Source organism: Scyliorhinus canicula, chromosome 7, assembly GCF_902713615.1.
Source record: "Scyliorhinus canicula chromosome 7, sScyCan1.1, whole genome shotgun sequence".
NCBI classification, from domain to species: domain Eukaryota; kingdom Metazoa; phylum Chordata; class Chondrichthyes; order Carcharhiniformes; family Scyliorhinidae; genus Scyliorhinus; species Scyliorhinus canicula.
In genome coordinates, this window is record NC_052152.1 from 37,534,790 (window position 1) to 37,556,028 (window position 21,239).

The window sequence follows — 21,239 nt, forward strand, 5'->3', positions numbered from 1 at the left end:
AGAGGAAAACCACAGCTATCATTTTACAATGCAGCTCAACCATTCAGATTCCCTGTATTAAGCCTACTTAAGTTAATGTTGTGAAAATTCACCCCTACCCCCACAGCTTGAATATCTAAACCATACACTGAATCTTATTGCCTCTAAATATCAGTAAAAAGATTATTTCCTCTGACTCAGCATCCACTTCACCTGTAGCTGATGAAAAATATAACATATTCATGTTGCAATTGGCATTGCACCACTTGATCAATGTTCGATTAATTGAGTAGGTTAATAAAGTGACAGAACTGCACAACAAATTTATTCAAAATCACAAATGTGTCCCTGTTACCACAGTAACAACAGTGATGTGAGCACCTGTACTCCCATGATTCTTTCCAGCCTCTTCTCTCACTGTTTGCAGGTGTAATTGAAAGAAGATTTGAGCTATCTGCAAAAGACAAACCGGTCATTTTTCAGCAGTGCCGTGCAACTTAACCCTTTACTACATTGCTTAAACAGGCATTCCACTCGGTGCGTATAACCTATGTGGTGGCCAAATTATTGGGCCAGTTCCTTTTTGACTGGACTCGATGAAAACAAAGCAATTGATACTTTTAAAAATTAAAATGGTATCGATAGATTTAGGTACCAAAGTGCTGAATTGGTACAAATGGGCGGAATGTTCTGGCCACCCCAGCTGGCAGGATCTTCCAGTCCTGCTGAAATCCACAGGGATTTAAACGGATCACCACATCCACCATGGGATCCCTTCGTGGCAGTGCCAGAAAGTCTCGGCGCATATCTTTCATGGAACAGATTAAGAAATTTCCTTTCACTCCATTCCATTAGTGGTTAATAGAAAAGTACTTCAGACAAGGCTACGGTTTTAGAGGTCGGTCGTGGGAAGCTGAGTGAGGGGGAGTAAGTGTAAAAGAAATACTTTCATTCATGTAGCATCTCTCAGGATGTCCCAAAGTGATTTACTGCTAATTAAGTACTTTTGAAGTGTAGTCACAAGTCCAGGAAAACATAGGATATTAATGTTTTGCTTCCAAGCTTACCTGTCCAATACCATCTCTACCAATGGCCTTGTCTTTCACCCCTATCCATCCGTGTCCCCTCCTCTTCCTCACCTGCATCCTCTTGCCAATAATGTCCATCTGTTCCTCTACACTTTTAGACACTTAGGGTGCGATCCAATGGCCATGCGGCACTGGAAAAGCAGCTTGCCGTGGTCCCCAGCTGCATGTCCTTCTAGCAGGGTGGTGCCCTGGCACTGCTGGTGCCACCTGGGCACCCTGGTAATGCCAGGTTGGCACCCTGGCAGTGTCACCTGCCTTCCAGCCGGGCACTGCCAGGGTCCCAGACTGGTACTGCCAAGGTGCCAGGCTGGTATTTTTTGCATGTGCTATTGGGCTGTGGTTACCTTCTATACTGCGTTCGGACTTGGGTGGGGGGGGGGGTCATTTTGGGAGCCTCAGAGATCAGGACGCCATTTTAAAATGCCACCCTGATCTCTCGCTACAATGGGGAGTTCCAGCGAGTACAAAACGGGGCTATGTGCCGCCTCGGCTGCGCGTTGCCCATTCAGGCTCTATATACATGTGAGTCGCGTTGAATAGCCGTGTGTTTGTCGGCACTGTGAACACCAGGAAACACGCAGCTAAACGAGCTCGCTCGGGGACTTTGTTCCCTTTAGGGAGAATCGCGCCCTCACTCTCCAAGCGGTACTTTAGCATTAAAAATGAATAAAATGTTAATCAAACATTCACACAATATGAAAGCTGGAACTGTTACCCCTTTATGGTTTCCTTCCACTTCTTCTGAGAGACTAATTGGTCGGATTTGTTTTAGTATTATCCCCGGCTCTAGTGGAGAGAGAGAAGGAAAAATGTCAGTTAAATAGGTAGCAGAAACGTGGCTACGTTGGTTATTCATGCAGAAAGTCCACAATTAATCGGAGTTTGTTGCCAGGTACTCAGTATTGGGCAGCACGGTAGCACAAGTGGATAGCACTGTGGCTCCACAGTGCCAGGGTCCCAGGTTCGATTCCAGGCTGGGTCACTGTCTGTGCGGAGTCTGCACATTCTCCCCGTCTCTGCATGGGTTTCCTCCGGGTGCTCCGGTTTCCTCCCACAGTCCAAAGACATGCCAGTGAGGTGGATTGGCTATGATAAATGGCCCTTAGTGTCCAAAAAGGCTAGGAGGGATTGTTGGGTTGCGGGGATAGGGTGGAAGTGAGGGCTTAAGTGGGTCGGTGCAGACTCGATGGGCCGAATGGCCTCCTTCTGCACTGTATGCTCTATGTATCTATGTCAATGTATCTGGCCTTATTCGAAAATGACACAAAGGCTTTTGCTTTGAACAAATAATTTTCTTTAAAATCACATTTCGTAAGATCCAGCTGTTTTTACCACAATCACGGGCGTTGGAATTCACGACCACCTGTCAAGCATGTTTTCAGCAGAGGGAGGCACATAAAATATGACGGGAGGTTAGCCCACGAGCCCTTCCTACCCACCTCTGACCTGGTCCCCATAAGAGGTAAGTAGACACGAATTGAAATCAACAGTCTGCCCGCCATTATTTAACAATGTTAATTAATGGATAATTGAGCTTGTTAATAAGCCAATTGACGTGAATATTACATTGCCTGCGGAATAGGACAGCTGATGCGGGCAAGTGGTCAGGAGTGGAAAGGCCATTTTTTAACCCACTGGTTAGAAGGCAGGAAGGGGGGTGGGTTATGTCCTTTTGAGGATCTCTATGCATATCTGGGCAACCCCCTCCCCCCCAACAAGATGTAACCCCTCCATTGTCACTTCCCACCTGGCTACCTAAACCTGCCGATTCACTACTCAACCCCCCACCCATGCTACCCACACACCCGTCTCCCTGTCCAAAACTTAGAGATAACTTGTTCCAGAGGCCATAGCCTGTTCATCACAGAGTCTATTTGCAATCCCAGCAGTGCCCATTACTGAGCTATGGTGCTGCTAGTGTGCCGGCCAATCAGGTGGGTCGGCAACTTTCAAGGGCAGAACTTGATTGATCTGAATCCTAAATCCATTTACCCGCCTTTAACCCATGGATACCACAACATAACAAAAACATTTCTTTTTATTATTCATTTACAGGATGTGGGTATCGCTGATTAGGCCAGCATTTATTGCCCATCCCTAGTTGCCCTTCAGAAGGTGGTGGTGAGTTGCCTTCTTGAACCGCTGCAGTCCTTCAGGTGTAGGTACACCCACTGTGCTGTTAGGGAGGATGTTGCCATGAAGGAACAGCAATATATTTCCATGTCAGGATGGTGAGTGACTTGGAGGAGAACCTCCAGGTGGTGGGGTTCCCTGGTATCTGCTGCTCTTGGCCTTCTAGATGGTAGTGGTCGTGGGTTTGGAAGGTGTTGTCTAAGGAACCATGGTGAGTTACTGCAGTGCATCTTGTAGATGGTACACGCGGCTGCCACTGTTCATCGGTGGTAGAGGGTTTGAATGTTTGTGCAATCAACCGCACTGCTTTATCCTGGATGGTGTCGGGTTTCATGAGTGTAGTTGGAGTTGCACTAATCCAGGCAAGTGGAGAGTATTTCATTACACTCCTGACTTGTGCCTTGCAGATGGTGGACAGGAGTGGGGGGTGTCTTAGGATTCCTAGCCTTTGACCTGCCTGGTAGCCACAGTATTAGTGGCCAGTGCAGTTCAGTTTCTGACTAATGGTAACCCCCAGGATGTTGATTGTGGGAGATTCAGCAATGGTAATGCCATTGAATGTCAAGGGGCGGTGGTTCAATCCTTTCTTGTAGGAGATGCTCATTGTCTGGCATTTGTGTGGCGCAAATGTAACTTGCCACTTATAAGCCCAAGCCTGGATATTGTCCAGGTCTTGCTGCATTTGGACATGGACTGCTTCAATATCTGAGGAGTTGCGAATGGTGCTGAACGTTGTGCAGACATCCGCAAACATCCCCACTTCTGACCTTATGATGGAAGGGAGGTATTGATGAAGCAGCTCGAGATAGTTGGGCCTCGGACACTAACCTGAGGAATTCCTGCAATGATGTCCTGGAGCTGAGAAAATTGACCTCCAACCACCACAACCATTTTCCTTTGTGCCAGGAATGACTCCAACCAACAGAGAGTTTTTCCCTGATTCCCATTGACTCCAGTGTAGCTAATAAAAATAATCTTTATTGATGTCACAAGTAGGCTTAGACTAACATAACTGTGAAAATCTCCTGGTCGCCATACTACGGCACCTGTTCGGGTACATTGAGGGAGAATTGAGAATGTCCAATTCACCTAACAAGCACGTCTTTCGGGACTTGTGGGAGGAAACCGGAGCACCCGGAGGAAACCCATGCAAACACGGGGGAGAACGTGCAGACTCTGCACGGACAGTGACCCAAGCCGGGAATCGAACCCAGAACCCTGGCGCTATGAAGCAACAGTGCTAACCACTGTGCTACCATGCCACATCAGAAATAGACTCCCAACCATCAGAATAAACATGTTTCAGTCCTGGATGTGTTTAACAACAGCAATAACAGCAGAATCACACCCTTGTAATCACTGGTGAATTCGCTGGTCTCTCAGCAGGTTGTATGATTGAGTGAATCCTTTTCCACAGTCAGTGCAGGTGAATGGTCTCTCCCCAGAGTATTTACGCTGGTGTATAAGCAGACCGTTTTGTTGTGTTATGCTGCTTCGGATAATACAGGCTGCTACTTGATGCAGTCTTAACTAAAGGATGCTCCAGACTCTGATATGAGTTCAATGTGTTTATTGAACTATTAACACAGTTCTCAAATGAGTTTGACTCTCTGCTAATCTAACTGTAGTAACTCAGTTTAACTGTACCAGCTTGCTCTAAGCCACGTGCTGGGGTGTGATGCTGCTGATCAACCCTGTCTAACTCTCTAGATGTCTGTCAGTGGAAAGAGGCAGGGTGTGAGTGCCTCATCCCTTTTATAGTGTTTATGTCATGCCCACTTGTGGTGATGCCACTTCTGAGTATCCTGACTGCCCATTGGTTGTGTCCTATTCTGAGTGTTCATTGGTTGCATGTTTGCATATCATGACATTTTTCTGCTTTTAAAGCTCTTCTCACAAGCGGAAAATTGAGACGATTTCTCATTTGTGTGAACAAGTTGGTGTGCAGCGAGATGGGATAAATAAGTGACTCCCTTCCCACAGGCAGAGCAGGTGAATGGCCTCTCCCCAGTGTGAATTCGCTGGTGTACAGTAAGATCGCCTGAACCCAGTCCCGCAGTGAAAACAGGTAAACAGTATCTGATCAACGCGAGGGCTCGGTCAAATGCTACCTTGATGTCAAGAGTAGTCACTCTCATCTCACCTCCTCATTCAGCTATTTTGTCTCTGTTTGAACCAAGGCTTTAATGGGGTCAGGAGCCGAGTGACCCTGGCACAACCCAAACTGAGCGTCCGTGAGGAGGTTATTGCTGAGTAAGTGCCGCTTGATAGTATTGCTGATCACTCCTTCCATCACTTTGCTGTTGATGGGGAGCAGGCTATTAGTTGAATTTGTCCTGTTTCTTGTGTACAGGACACACCAGGGATATTTTCCACATCCCGAGTATATGCCAGTGTTGTAACTGTACTGGAAAGGTTCGATTCCGAGCTTGGGTTACTGTCTGTGCGAAGTCTGCACGTTCTCCCTGTGTCTGCGTGGGTTTCCTCCGGGTGCTCCGGTTTCCTCCCACAAGTCCCGAAAGACATGCTGATAGGTAATCTGGACATTCTGAATTCTCCCTGTGCACCAGAACTTGTGTTGGAATGTGGCGACTAGGGGCTTTTCGCAGTAACTGCTTTGTAGTGTTAATGTAAGCCTACTTGTGACAATAAAGATTATTATTTTAAAAACAGCTTGGCAAGAGGTGTGGCAAGTTCTGGTGCACAAGTCTTCAGTACTATTGCCGGGATATTGTCAGGGCCCATGGCCTTTGCAGTATCCAGTGCCTTCAGCCATTTCTTGATATCATGTGGAGTGAATCGTATTGGCTGAAGACTGGCATCTGTGACACTGGAGACCTCCGGAGGAGAGCGAGATGGATCATCTACTCGGCACTTCTGGCTGAAGATTGTTGCAAATGCCTCAGCCTTGTCTTCTGCACATACATGCTGGGCTCCTCCATCATTGAGGATGGGGATATTTGTGGAGCCCCAACCTCCAGTGAGTTGTTTAATTGTCCACCACCATTCACCGCTGGATGTGGCAGAATTGCTAATGTTGTCCCCTTGTTTAAGAAGGGTAGCAGGGATAATTCAGATAATTATAGACCTGTGAGCCTGACATCAGTGGTAGGGAAGATGCTGGAGAAGATACTGAGGGATAGGATCTATTCCCATTTGGAAGAAAATGGGCTTATCAGTGATAGGCAACATGGTTTTGTGCAGGGAAGGTCATGTCTTACCAACTTAATAGAATTCTTTGAGGAAGTGACAAAGTTGATTGATGAGGGAAGGGCTGTAGATGTCATATACATGGACTTCAGTAAGGCATTTGATAAGGTTCCCTATGGTAGGCTGATGGAGAAAGTGAAGTCTCATAGGGTCCAGGGTGTACTAGCTAGGTGGATAAAGAACTGGCTGGGCAACAGAAGACAGAGAGTAGTAGTGGAAGGGAGTTTCTCAAAATGGAGAACTGTGACCAGTGGTGTTTCATAGAATTTACAGTGCAGAAGGAGGCCATTCGGCCCATCGAGTCTGCACCGGCTCTTGGAAAAAGCACCCTACCCAAGGTCAACACCTCCACCCAAACCCCATAACCCCACCCAACACTAAGGGCAATTTTGGTCACTAAGGGCAATTTATCATGGCCAATTCACCTAACCTGCACATCTTTGGACTGTGGGAGGAAACCGGAGCACCCGGAGGAAACCCACGCACACACGGGGAGGATGTGCAGACTCCACACAGACAGTGACCCAAGCCGGAATCGAACCTGGGACCCTGGAGCTGTGAAACAATTGCGCTATCCACAATGCTACCGTGCTGAGACCACTGTTGTTTGTGATATACATAAATGATCTGGAGGAAGGTGGTCTGATTAGCAAGTTTGCAGATGACACGAAGATTGGTGGAGCAGCAGATAGTGAAGGGGACTGTCAGAGAATACAGCAGAATATAGATAGATTGGAGAGTTGGGTGGAGAAATGGCAGATGGAGTTCAATCCGGGCAAATGCAAGGTGATGCATTTTGGAAGATCCAATTCAAGAGCGAGCTAAACCATAAATGGAAAAGCCCTGGCGATAATTGATGTAAAGGGAGTTCTGGGTGTTCAGGTCCATTGTACCCTGATGGTGGCTGCGCGGGTCGATAGAGTGGTCAAGAAGGCATACGGCATGCTTTCCTTCATCGGAAGGGGTATTGAGTACAAGAGTTGGCAGGTCATGTTACAGTTGTATAAGACTTTGGTTCGGCACATTTGGAATACTGCGTACAGTTCTGGTCGCCACATTACTAAAAGGATGTGGATGCTTTGGAGAAGGTGCAGAGGAGGTTCACCAGGATGTTGCCTGGTATGGAGGGCGCTAGCTGGTATGGAGGTTGAGTAGATTAGGATTATTTTCATTAGAAAGACAGAGGTTGAGGGGGGACCTCATTGAGCTCGACAAAATCATGAGAGGTATGCTTTTTCCCAGAGTGGGGGATTCAATTATTAGGGGTCACAAGTTCATGGTGAGAGGGGAAAAGTTTAAAGGAGATATGCATGGAAAGTTCTTTACGCAGAGGGTGGTGGGTGCCTGGAACGCATTGCCAGCGGAGATGGTAGAGGCGGGCACGATAGCATCATTTAAGATGTATCTAGACAGATACATGAATCGGCAGGGTGCAGAGGGATACAGATCCTTAGAAAATAGGCGACAGTTTTCAATGGAGGATCTGGATCGGCGCAGGCTTGGAGGGCCGAAGGGCCTGTTCCTGGGCTGTAATTTATTTTTGTTCTTTTTGACTACAGAGTCATCCAGAGTCATGGAGACTCGAAATGCCAGCTCCCTTCTCTCTCCATAGATGCGATCAGACCTGCTGAGATTGTCAAGTATTTTCTGCTTTTGTTTCAGATTCCAGCATCCGCAGTAATCTGCTTTTAAAAACCTATTGATCCTTGGCTTGAAAGCGACAGCTGCATGAGCATCCACACCTTTTTTGGATTGAAAATTTTGATTTCTGAAACATTTTTTCATGAGAAATTGCTCGTTGATTTCCCTCCTAAATGGCGTAAGCTCCAATATCTGCTTATTCTCCACACTCCACCAGTGTGGGGTTTGGTAATGGTAAGCCAGGCTAGTCGAACAAGCGCAAACTAGGCATCACTTAACCCTGAGACACATCACATCATCTAGAGCATCCGATTCTAAAACCTTTTGAAGCCGAGCAGAGTTTATAATAACAATCAGAATCTTTATTTGTGTCACAAGTAGGCTTCCATTAACACTGCAATGTAGTCACTGGGAAAATATTGTGAAAAGTTTACATGACTTACATCTGATGTTGCCGTAGAAACTCTGCAAACTGCCGATCCTTAGCGTATAGATCTATGATCCGTAGTCTGTCTTGAATTTCCTAAAATGCCAGCAGCCAAGACACAGAGTGATATAACAAATAAATTGATTTCAGCTCCCAATACACTGCCACCAATGAGCACAAATATTTAAGGAATCTTATGGTTGTTGAGCTATATTTATGATCATATGCGTCTGTTGTATTTAAAATGAGTTGAATGAAAGTGTTCCAAGATTTGCAATTGAGACAATGCTCATTGGATAGACCAACAGATTTATCCTATGACTTTTTGACCAAGAAAATCCGAAAAATGTAACTATTGCATAAAAATAAAACTTTACCAGATTTATCTGGCACTTTTATTGTTTCTTATTTACGAATTTAACAGTAGAGTACTATACCTACATTTTATAACTTGCACAGGGCTTACAATTGTAGAATTACAGTTCCTAAAGTGGTTGTATATTTATTTGCAAATAGATTAAGAATTACATTTAAATCACCGAAACCTACAAAAATAAACATTCATTAACCTCACATACTGTTTTACCATTATAAACTCTCAAGGGCAACGTCGCCAAAAATATCAGAAAACTACAGAAAATGTGGTAAAGCAGCTGTGGATCACAGCAGATTGGATTGAAATGACCCAAAATTAATTTTACTGAGGACTTCCAACATCCTTCAACAAGGATATTTTCACCCAATCTTTCGAAACCAGATTGTTATGATCCCCTTGGAGGCCAATAACTTTTATAATGAGAATCCAACTTCCAGTTATTCGCTGAAAGAATGACAAACAATATTTCACGTTTTGAAACCTTTACTGCAACAAATAACTTTCAAAAAATCACGATTGACTAAACACCATCGGCGGGATGCACCGTCCTGCCATGCCACATTTCTGCCTCATCCTGCCGGCGGGATGCTCCATTATGCCGACCGGTCAATGGGATTTCCCATTGGGGGGCAGCCCCACGCTGTCGGGAAACCCCCAGGCTGCCGGCAAAACAGAGCATCCCACCAGCGGAGAATCCCACCCCATCTCTTTTTGTTGGCAATTTATACTTTAACTATCGAAAGTGACATTCCACTTGTGTAGCTGTTGTCTATCACACTCTTTGTGGAATTACAGTCCTTTTAGCAAGTAGTTCACAACTGAAGCCATGGCTAGCAATGGTGGACTAAAATTGCAATGCTCAAGAGGCCAGAAATAGAGAAGTGCAGCTATCTCAGAGAATTGTGGTGCTGGAGGAGTCTGCAGAGATTGAGACATAGACATAGAACATACAGTGCAGAAGGAGGCCATTCGGCCCATCGAGTCTGCACCGACCCACTTAATCCCTCACTTCCACACTATCCCCATAACCCAATAACCCCTCCTCACCTTTTTGGTCACGAAGGGCAATTTAGCATGGGCAATCCAGCTAACCGGCACGTCTTTGGACTATGGGAGGAAACTGGAGCACCCGGAGGAAACCCACGCAGACACGGGGAGAACGTGCAGGCTCCGCACAGACAGTGACCCAGCGGGGAATCGAACCTGGGACCCTGGCACTGTGAAGCCACAGTGCTATCCACTTGTGCTACCGTGCTGCCCATTGGTAGGAGTGAAAGTATGGAAGGATTTGAAAAGAAGGATGAGTATTTAAAATCAAAGTGTTTGTTATGGGTGCCAATGTAGCATAGAACTAGAACATTACAGCGAAGTACAGGCCCTTCGGCCCTCGATGTTCCGCCGGCCTGTGAAACCACTCTAAAGCCCATCTACACTATCCCCTTATCATCCATATGTTTATCCAATGACCATTTAAATGCCCTTAATGTTGGCGAGTCCACTACTGTTGCAGGCAGGGAATTCCACGCCCTTACTACTCTCTGAGTAGGGAACCTACCTCTGACATCTGTCCTGTATCTATCTCTCCTCAATTTAAAGCTATGTCCCCTCGTGCTAGCCATCACCATCCGAGGAAAAAGTTTCTCACTGTCCACCCTATCGATGAAGCTCCAGAACTTAAGCCTGCAATGACGGAAATGTGGAACATGTAGCTATTACCCAACAGACGTTTTCCATTTTTCTACATTCTATTGAGATTCCTACCTCCTTGCTAAGTTCATTGTTCTCATAGATGTGTCGGATCTCATCGCTGCTAAAGTTGGCAGATGTCTCTCCACTGCTTGAGCTGTACGAGGCCAGTTGAGGGTAACGTTTGTCGTAGTGACTATATCCAGTTGTGGCATCGCTTTCATACATAGGATTATATTTTGCCCCATTCTCCACTGATTCCAGGCTATTACCTTGACTAGGGAGGAAGTAATGATGAACAATGTAAATCATACTTAATGATGTAATAGACTAACTAAATAGGGCATAAGAGAGTTATAGTCAATTAAGAGCAAAATTTGAGCAGATTATTTAAAGATGATTTGTCGAGTAAATAATTTTGTCAGGGAACAAATGACAACCACGAGATAAATTTAGGATATTATTGGAGAAAATAACAAAATGCTATTCAGAATCTGAATGATAATTGCATAGATTCAATATTTGCATGTTAGACTTAAAGTAGAGCTGTCAAATCCTGTCAGGGAGATTGAACTCTATGACGAGGGAACTCTATTCTCTAAAAAAGAGAAGACTAAAGGGTATCCTGATAGAGGTCTTTAAGATTACGAAAAGGTTTGATAGGGCGAAGATAGAAAAGCGGTGGAGGGGGAGGGGAACCAAAACTAGGAGCCATAAATATAAAAGAGTCACTAATGAATAGAAAATTCAAGAGAAACTTCTTTACCCAAACAGTGGTTAGAATGTGGAGCTTGCCACCCCAAGGATGAAGCAATTGGCAGAAAGATTTGAGGGAAGATGAGGAGAAATATTTTCAACCGGAAGGTGTAGTTCTGGAAAACTTGCTACCTGAAAGGGTGATAGAAGCAGGTGTCGGGAAATTCCCCTGGAATCCTGTGACCTCCAGGGCTGCACACCAAGTGTGGGAAAATGGGATTAGGCTGGGCAACTGTTGTTTAGGCTGGCACAGCCAAGATGGCAGAGTGGTCTCTTTCTGTGCCATAAATTCTTCAATATTTTCTAAGGGAGCGATTCTCCGAGCCCCGCGCCGGAGAATCGCCGCGACTGCGCCACGCCGCCCCGACGCCGGCGCCCGATTCTCCGAGGTGCGGAGAATCTGCGCCATTTGCACCGGTGTGTTTGACGCGCGCCAGCCATGGACCGCTGGAATCAGCAGGGCCGCTGATTCTCCAGCCCGAATGGGCCGAGCGGCCGCGCAGATATGGCAGAGTCTCGCTGGTGCCGTTCGCCCCTGGTCGCTGCCGGCGGGAACTCTGCGCGTAGGGTCGGGGGCGGACTGTGGAGAGGGGGAAAGTGCTCCTTCCCCGGGGGGGCCTCCGATGGGGTCTGGCCCGCGATCAGGGCCCACCAATTGGTGGGCCGGCCTCCCCCCCCCCCCCCCCCCCCCCCCCCGGGCCTACTTTGTTGCGTAGCCAGCCCCTGAACCACGATGCCATGTTGAGTCGGGGCCGGTGCGCTGAAAAAGTTCCCCGCGCATGCCTGGGTTGGCGCGGCGCCCAGTTCACGCCGAGAAGGGAGGCTGGAGCGGCGTGAACTGCTCCAGCGTCGTGCTGGCCCCCTGTGGGGGCCAGAATCGGTCATCCCCGTGCCCATTTTGCGCTGTCGTGAATCGCGACGGCGTTCACGACGGCACAAACACTTGGTCACCATTTTGGAGAATCGACCCCTAAGTGCCTGAAAAGGAGAAACATGGGGAGAGGGCAGGAAAGTAGCAGTATGTCAGTTACTCCTTCGGAGAATCAGCATGGACACGATGTGCTGGCGGGCCTTCTGTGCTGTAACAATTCTATGATTTTAAGGAGTGGTTAACACAAGTCGCTCAAATACATTTAACAGGAAGCTAGATAAATGCGCAAGGAAGAAAGGAATTGAAGTGTTTGCTGATTAAATAGAGTTGGACCTGTTAAGCTTAATAGCCTGTTTCTGTGTCATTCATTCTCTTTCAATTAATGTTTACTATTACTCCTTCCCAACAGGATAGATTAACCTGTCTTAATTGGGTGAAGGGTGGAGGAAATGAGAACTGCTTGGAAAGGAACAAGCGGGGTGAGTTTTCAACCTGCACCTAAATTGGGTAGTCAGTAAGTTCCCCACTGGCAGCTCCCTGGTGGGGAGAAATGGACCGGATTATGTGCTGGCAGATCGGGTCATGAGGCAAGTTAATCCCAAAAGGGTAACGGGCGGCCCTGGTATCTTTGAGTCAGAGGAACCTTCCTTCTGTTTGTTTATAATACATCTGTTACTCACTCTGTGGGTTCTTGAGGGACACCTTTGGCGTACTGAGCACGGAGTGTTCTGGCTATAAAGAAAATCACAGCAGAAGCGACCAAAAGGAACCCGGCCACTGAAGCAATGGCAATGGCCACAACAAGTGTTTCAGAAACATACTCCTCACAGTGCTCTCCTCTATACCACCAGTTCTCACCCACACGACACCTGCCAGGAGAATAAGTACATTTTTATTACCAGATTTGAATATCAACGACTTATTGTTCAGGCACAATCTATGGCACATAAGACACTCTTGCGGCCTGGATTAAATGTTCCAGCCCCGATATGTTAGGAGGGTGATCAATCGAGGAAGCAGTAGTCGAGGTGGGTGGTGATCCATCCTTACTTTACCAGCATGGGAAGTAAAACATTTTAACTGCTGGCCTCATTTCCACAGCCTCAGCTATATCTCTGCCCAAAAGCATCAGCTTGCCGGAAAAAGATAAGTTAGTGTTTTGTCAAAGTGTCTTTGTCGAAGATAGTGAGATCAATGAGGGACTGGCTTCCGGGTCACCTCCCTGACAATGCAAGAGAGCTGACTTAACAATCACAGCACAGTCGGAATCACATTTTTACTGATTTTAAGTCCTTTCTCTCAAATTATCGGACTTAACTAACAAACACAAATTTTAATAATAATAATAATCGCATATTGTCACAAGTAGCTTCAATGACGTTACTGTGAAAAGCCCCTAGTCGCCACATTCCGGCACCTGTTCGGGGAGGCCGGTACGGGAATTGAACCCGCGCTGCTGGCATTGTTCGGCATTACAAGCCAGCTGTTTAGCCCACTGTGCTAAACCAGCCCCAGAATTAGTGAATGACTTCAATGCCGGAAACTGTTCCAAGGTGCTTCACAGAAGTATCAGATGAAATGTGACACTGAGGCAAATAGGGAAGAATTAAGATAGGTGAATAAAAGCTTCAAAGAGGTAGGGCCTTAAGAGCATCTTAAAGGGTGGGAGGGGGAAGAGAAGTAATTGGGTGAAGATGTTTAGGGAGGGAACTTGGGGAGGGATTTACTGACCACCCCGCCGTGTGTTTTTTGGCAGCAGAGGTGGCCAGCCCGCGGGATCTACCAACCCCGCCTTTGTCAATGGGATTTCCCGCTCACAGCACCCCTCACACTGAAAACGTGTGCCTGCGCCAGACCAGAATTTCCTGCTAGCGTGAACCAATGGTAAATCCCGCCCTCAGTCTTAGGGCCCAGACAGTGCCCTATTGATGTCACTTTGGAATCTGTGCTTGAAATAAACTAGATAATTAAAACTCACAATATCACATTTCAGCAGCATGAGACATCCAGGGGAAAAATCATGATTGACTCAAATAACCACTAAAGTTAACCATACAGAATTGGCTCAAATATATGATTGACAAATTGAAATCCAGTGAAAAGTCACTTTTACCCCCTGGGTATAACAAGCTACCAATAGCCACAACAAAACGTTTCATCATCTGTTCTGTTTCCTCACCGACTGCTACACTTTAAAATGTTGTTTTTATAGCATTATACCGTAGAAATTACATAATTTTGAATAATAGCTGATGAAACCTACCCACACAGCTAGGCCTTTCCTTAGCCCTGCACAACTCTGTTCTCACAACCATGATTCTGAGAGATGAGGAGGAACGACTTCTCGCAGGGGCTGTTGACTTTGTGAAACTCGCTGCCCCATGGTGGGTTGAGTCTGAATTGTTAAATGGTTTCAAGAGGGAGATGGATATATTTCTGATTTTAAAAACGGGCTAAAGGGATATGGGGAAGAGGCAGGTAGGTGGATTTGAGGCCAGGAAGAGGTCAGCCATGATCTGTTTGAAAGGCTGGGTCACCTTTTGGCAAATCTGCATATTAGAGCGAGACAGCTAGTCTCACTCTAATATGATGTTCCCTGAGGTAACTGGGGCGTTGGTATCTGTCGGGCGGTCGCCGCTGTTTCCAGGCCCGGCATTTCTAAACCCTCCACGTGCGATCCAGGGACGCTGCCATTTTCGCCATCGCAAGCCACGTGCGGCCCGTGGGAGCCACCCTCTTTGATGCCGCCCGCCCTGTGCGCCCCGTGGGCACCGCCATCTTCGGCGCCATTTTGGACCTGCTTGTCTGGCCGTTCACTGCCTACCGATACCTCCGCCACCGCTGATCAGCCCGTGACCTCCCAACATCTTCCACAGCTCGCCTCCATCACCCTGGATCAGTCTCGGCCCCGCAACCTCGCGCCCGCTACAACGACGGTGAAAATCAATGGGCACGAGACGACCTGCCTCTTTGACTCCGGGAGCACAGAGTTTCATCCACCCCACCACGGTAAGGTGCTGCTCCCTCCCGGTACTCCCCGTAACCCAGAAAATCTCCCTGGCCTCTGGATCCCATACTGTTCAAATCCGGGGGTACTGTATCGCGGCCCTCACCGTTCAGCACCGCTCAGAGTTCAGCAACTTAAGGCTCTACGTCCTCCCCCACCTCTGTGCTGCCCTGTTGCTAGGCCTGGATTTTCAATGCCATCTCCAAAGCCTTACTTTGAAATTCGGCGGACCCCTGCCCCCCCTCACCGTCTGCAGCCTCACGACCCTTAAGATCGATCCAACTTCACTGTTTGCGAACCTCACCCCGGACTGCAAACCCGTCGCCACTAGGAGCAGACGGTACAATGCCCAGGACAGGACCTTCATCAGGTCGTAGGTCCAATGGCTTCTGCGGGAGGGAATCATTGAGGCCAGCAACAGCCCCTCGAGAGCTGAAGTAGTGGTAGTGAAGACTGGGGAGAAGCACAGGATAGTCATTGACAACAGTCAGACCATCAACCGGTACACGCAGCTCGGCGCGTACCCCCTCCCATGCATATCTGACATGGTCAATCAGATTGTGCAGTATCGAGTCTTCTCCACAGTTGACTTGAAGTCCACCTACCACCAACTCCCCATCCGCCCGGAGGACCGCCAATACACTGCGTTTGAAGCAGGTGGCCGCCTCTAGCACTTCCTTAGAGTTCCCTTCGGCGTCACCAATGGGGTCTCGGTCTTCCAGCGAGAGATGGACCGAATGGTTGACCAGTACGGGCTGCGGGCCACCTTCCTGTACCTAGATAACGTCACCATCTGTGGCCACGATCAGCAGGACCACGACACAAACCTCCAAAAGTTCCTTCATACCGCCAAACTCCTTAACCTCACCTACAATAAGGAGAAAAGCGTGTTCCACACCAACCACTTAGCCATCCTTGGCTACGTAGTGGAAAATGGAGTCATAGGGCCCAACCCCGACCGCATGCACCCCCTCCTGGAACTCCCTCTCCCCCACTGCCCCAAGGCCATGAAACGATGCCTGGGGTTTTTCTCGTATTACGCCCAGTGGGTCCCGAATTATGTGGACAAGGCCCGCCCACTCATCACGTCCGCAATTTTCACCCTAACGGCTGAGGCCCGCCAGGCCTTCAACCGTATCAAGGCCGACATTGCCAAGGCCACGATGCACGCGGTCGACGAGACCCTCCCTTTTCAGGTCGCGAGCGATGCATCAGACGTAGCTCTGGCCGCCACCCTCAACCAGGCGGCAGACCCATGGCTTTCTTTTCCCCGCACCCTCCATACCTCCGAAATTCGGCATTCCTCTGTCGAAAAGGAGGTCCAAGCCATTGTGGAAGTTGTGCGACATTGGAGGCATTACCTGGCCGGCAGCAGATTCACTGTCCTCACTGACCAACGGTCGGTTGCCTTCATGTTTAATAATACGCAGCGGGGCAAGAATAAGTGACAAGATCTTGAGGTGGAGGATTGAGCTCCCCACCTATAACTATGAGATCTTGTATCGCCCGGGGAAGCTCAATGAGCCCCTCGATGCCCTATCCCGCGGTACATGTACCAGCGCACAAGTAGACCGACTCCGGGCTCTCCACTATGACCTCTGCCACCCGGGGGTCACCCGGATCTTCCATTTTGTCAAGGCCCGCAACCTGCCCTACTCCATTGAGGAGGTCAGGACCGCAACCAGAGACTTCCAAGTCTGCGCAGAGTGCAAGCCGGACTTCTGCTGGCCAGATAGAGCGCATCTGGTGAAGGCAACCCGCCCCTTTGCGCGCCTCAGCATGAACTTCAAACGGCCCTCCCCTCCACCGACCGCAATGTGTACTTCCTCAACGTAATTGGCGAGTACTCCCGGTTCCCCTTCGCCATCCCATGCCCCAAATTGACTTCACGGTAATTAAAGCCCTGCACAGCATCTTCACTCTGTTCGGTTTCCCCAACTACATCCACGGTGATCGGGGATCCTCTTTCATGAGCGATGAGCTGTGCCAGTACCTGCTCAGCAAGGGCATTGCCTCGGGCAGGACGACCAGCTACAACGCCCGGGGAAACGGGCAGATGGAGAGGGAGAACAGGACGGTCTGGAAGGCCGTCCTGCTGGCCCTACGGTCTAAGAATCTCCCAGTCTCCCGCTGGCAGGAGGTCCTCCCCGACGCGCTCCACTCCATCCCGTCGCTCCTTTGAACTGCCACTAATGAGACCTCTCACGAACGGGTGTTTGCCTTCCCCAGGAAGTCCACCTCTGGGGTCTTGCTCCCAACATGGCTAACAGTTCCTGGACCCGTCCTCCTCCGGAAGCATGTGCGGAGCCATAAATCGGATTCCTTGGTCGAGAAAGTCCACCTCCTCCACGCAAACCTGCAGTACACCTACATGGCACACCCCGACGGGCGCCAGGACACAGTCTCCCTCCGGTACCTGGCACCCGCTGGGTCCGCACCCACGACCCCCGACCTGACACCGCCCACACCCCCGGTTGCCTCATTCACCCCTGACCCACCCACCCTCCCTCCAGCGAACCTCACCACAGCCCCACCCCAGCAGGATCCATCCTCCCACTGGATCCAGTCAGGGGTGACGAAGACGAGGACAACACGCTCCCGGAGTCACAGGTGAGCACGTCGGCGCCCGCATCACCACCAGGACTGAGGCGATCGCAGAGGAGGGTCAAAGCCCCCGACAGACTGAATCTGTAATGTTTTCGTCACCCCCGCCAGACACTTTTTTAAACAGGGGGTTAATGTGGTAAACACCACTAGTGATATATTGTATGTATTACGGCACTGCCCGTGTATTACAAGTACTACAGTAAATCCCTGCCTGCTGGCTCCAGCAGGCGGCGTATAAAAGTGTGTGCTCTCCTGCGCTGCTCCCATTCTGGTTCCAGCTACAGGAGGCACAACACCTTGTGCAATAAAGGCTCGATTGTTTCATCGTTCTCGTCTCATGGTAATTGACGGTACATCAGCAGGGCCGGCTCAAGGCACCGGCAACTCGGGCAGTCGCCCGGGGCGCCATGTGCTAGGGGGCGCCAGAGACTCGGGTCCCGCGCATGCGCAGTTGGGCCGGTGCCAACCAGCCCATGCGCGGTGGCCGCCCTCCCCCAGGGTGGCCCCCCCTCGGTCCGCTCCCCCCCTCGGGTCCGCCCCCCGCCCCCCTCGGATCCGCCCCCCCCGCGGGTCCCCCCCCGGGTCCGCCCCCCTTTCTCGGCCCCCCTCCCAGGTCCTCCCCCCCCTTTCGGCCCCGCCCCCCCTTCTCACCCCCCCCCGGGTCCGCCCCCCCTCTCGGCCCCGCCCACCCTCTTGCCCCCCCCCCTCTCGGCCCTCCCCCTCCCTCTCGGCCCTCCCCTCCCACTCGCCCCCCCCTCTCGCCCCCCCCCCTCTTGCCGCCCCCCCCCCCAAGGGCGCCGAAGTTCAGCTTGCCCGGGGCGCCAGCAACCCTCGGGCCGGCGCTGTACATCAGTGCTTGTCCACTGGGCAGGGTGGCACCCTGGAACTGCTGTTGCCAGCCTGACACTACCAGCCTGGCAGTGCCACCTGGGAGCCAGCCTGGAACTGCCAATGTGTGCAGGTGGCACTGCCAGTTGGCAGGGGCACTGTCAGGGTGCCATGCTGGGACAGCCAAGGTGGCTTTTGTTTTTACAGGCGGGGATTGGGTCCAGGGTGCCATGTGCACTTAAGGTGGAGTGCAGAGGAGCCCCCAAAGACACCCTTATAGGTGCTTTGGGGCTTTGGGCGGGTTTGGGGCTCGGATCGGAGGCTCATTTTAAAATGGCGTCCCGATCTCTCCCTGCACTGAGGGGTTCCGGCAAGTGGGGCTCCTCAGTGCAGGAAATGGAACTAAGTGGGGCCTAGGCAGCACGTTCCACACTGAGGCCCTGTATCCAACTGGTGTCGTGATTGATGGCGTTGTGTTTCTCAGTGCTGCAAGCGCTGGGAAACACACGGCTAAATGCACTCGCTATGTTCCCATTTGGTTAGATTGGGCCCGTAAGCTCTGCTGACAATTCTTTGTGTGGCAGACATATGCCTTTTAGGAATTTACAATACTCCGTGTGTGCCACCATGACTCACCCCATGAAAGTCAGGCAAAAGAGAGTCCTTCAACTGGTCTGGAGTGTACCAGGTGCTTTTGACAAACTCTGCGCGCAAGGCAGAGATGCAACAAGCATCTGTAGTTCTCACTCTTTTCCTGTGGCACCGAACATGAACCTTGACAGGCCAAATCACATGACAATTAAGACCACGAGGCAATCAAGCATTAATAATAATTGGTTAAGTTTCTGAAATTGAAACAAGGGCTGAAGTTAGATTTTTTTTATTGAGCCATAGTGTAGAACATTACCATAGATGAGATGAGAAGCAGCGAGGAAAGGATAAATCAAGGAATGGTGGTTAGCTGAAGCCAAATTGGCATTTAAAGACCTATAATTTACTATGTAAACCCAGCAGAGTTGAGCTGCTGACAATCAATGTGTGAAGTAGGTCGTGGCAATGAGTGAGAATTTCCATTGTAAATCAATGTGCATTGAGGCTTATACAAAACATTTGCATAAAAACCATTTGATACTAACTGCAAAATGAAATGGAAGGTCACTTAGACATGATGGAAGAAAAAAGAAGCCTGCATTAGCTGTGAGTGAGAATGGTGATGTGGATGGAAATTCGACAAGAATTGGAAAACATGATTCTCTCCGGCAAGATCGTTATTTCCGATTTCCCAGATGCCAAGGTTCAACATGCGGAGGAGAAGGAAGTGCCTCGGGTGATGGCCAGGGCCCACTTCGGATGAAGTGCTCGGGATGCCCTCATAGCACCTCGATTTGGGGACCACCAGGACTAGGGAGTGCAGAAGGAAGCCATTGAGCCCTTCTAGTCTGCACCAACCCTCTGAAACAGCACCTTACCTAGGCCCACTACTCACTGTATCCACACAACCCGTAACCCCACCTAATCCGCACATCTCTACACGATGGGAGGAAACCGGAGCACCCAGATGAAACCAATGCAGACACGGGGAGAACATGCAGACTCAGCACAGACAGTTACCCAGGGCCAGAATCGAACTCGAGTCCCTGGCGCTGTGAGGCAGGTCCCCAGGATACACAGCTGAGGTTGAAGCGGTCTGCTGCTTTCCACATCCTGTTTCCTGAGATAAACTTGACCGATGTCCCCTGGGAGCCTGGACCTTGAGGGTCCGGGCCAACTTTCTGACTGCACGGGTGTTGCAATGCTGCCCTCCTCAGTGTGCGGGGCTGAAGGTGTGTCGCTCACCATGAGAAGTTTTGGGAATCTGTGAGGTGGCTGGGTGTGGGATCACTGTGGAGGTGTGAAGAGTATGTGAAGGGGTGCAGTGGCAGACATCAGGAGGCCGACTTACCCTGGCTGCGAGAAGAAGGTCATTAATCTACTTCCGGCACTGTAGCTAGTCTTCTTATGCACCGAGTTGGCACTCTCTATTGCGCCCACTGCCTCCCAGGCAAGGGTGGTGACCTTGGTTCATGGTGGTCTGTGGGAACACGGTAGAGGATGTCTACACACCATCCTGGAGTTTGGTAAGGGCTCCCTCTGAGCCTTTGGAGCGGCACGATGGCACAGTCTTTAGCACTGCTGCCTCACAGCGCCCAGGACCCGGGTTCAATTCCGGCCTCAGGTGACTGTCTGTGTGCAGTTTGCACTTTCTTCCCGTGAATCCCTGGGTTTCCTCCGGGTGCACCAGATTCCTTCCATAGTCCTGAGGTGCAGGTTAGATGGATTGGCCATGCTAAATTGCCCCTTAGTGTCGAAAAGGTTAGGTGGGATTACTGGGTTATGGGGATAGGCTAGGGGCATATGCCTAGGTAGGGTACAGTTTCCAAGGGTCGGTGCACTCAATGGGCCGAACGGCCTCCTTCTGCTCTGTAGAGTTTCTATGATTTTATGAAAATCTTGGTGCTGTCTTTCTGTCCCCGACTGGACTTGGGACAAGTGCAGGGGAGTGCTGGGAGGCGTTTAAAAGGAGCACTCCACTGATTGCAAAGATTAAGTTTTCCCGGGGCGGGCATATCAGGCGCAAGTCGCCACGAGCG

The 21,239-nt window shown here is 49.6% G+C and overlaps 1 protein-coding gene across 1 annotated transcript in view; it reads right to left on the bottom strand.

The window, feature by feature from the left end:
• Window positions 1–282: 282 nt before the first annotated feature.
• Window positions 283–21,239, bottom strand: part of impg2a (interphotoreceptor matrix proteoglycan 2a) — a 91,523-nt gene continuing 70,566 nt past the window's right edge. The window contains exons 17-21 of the mRNA XM_038801797.1: window positions 12,848–13,036; window positions 10,616–10,817; window positions 8,495–8,574; window positions 1,783–1,853; window positions 283–433 (exon numbers count right to left, since the gene is read on the bottom strand). Of these exons, the coding sequence (XP_038657725.1) occupies window positions 1,817–1,853; window positions 8,495–8,574; window positions 10,616–10,817; window positions 12,848–13,036 (508 nt within the window). The 3' untranslated portion in view covers window positions 283–433; window positions 1,783–1,816. The remainder of the gene's footprint in view (window positions 434–1,782; window positions 1,854–8,494; window positions 8,575–10,615; window positions 10,818–12,847; window positions 13,037–21,239) is intronic.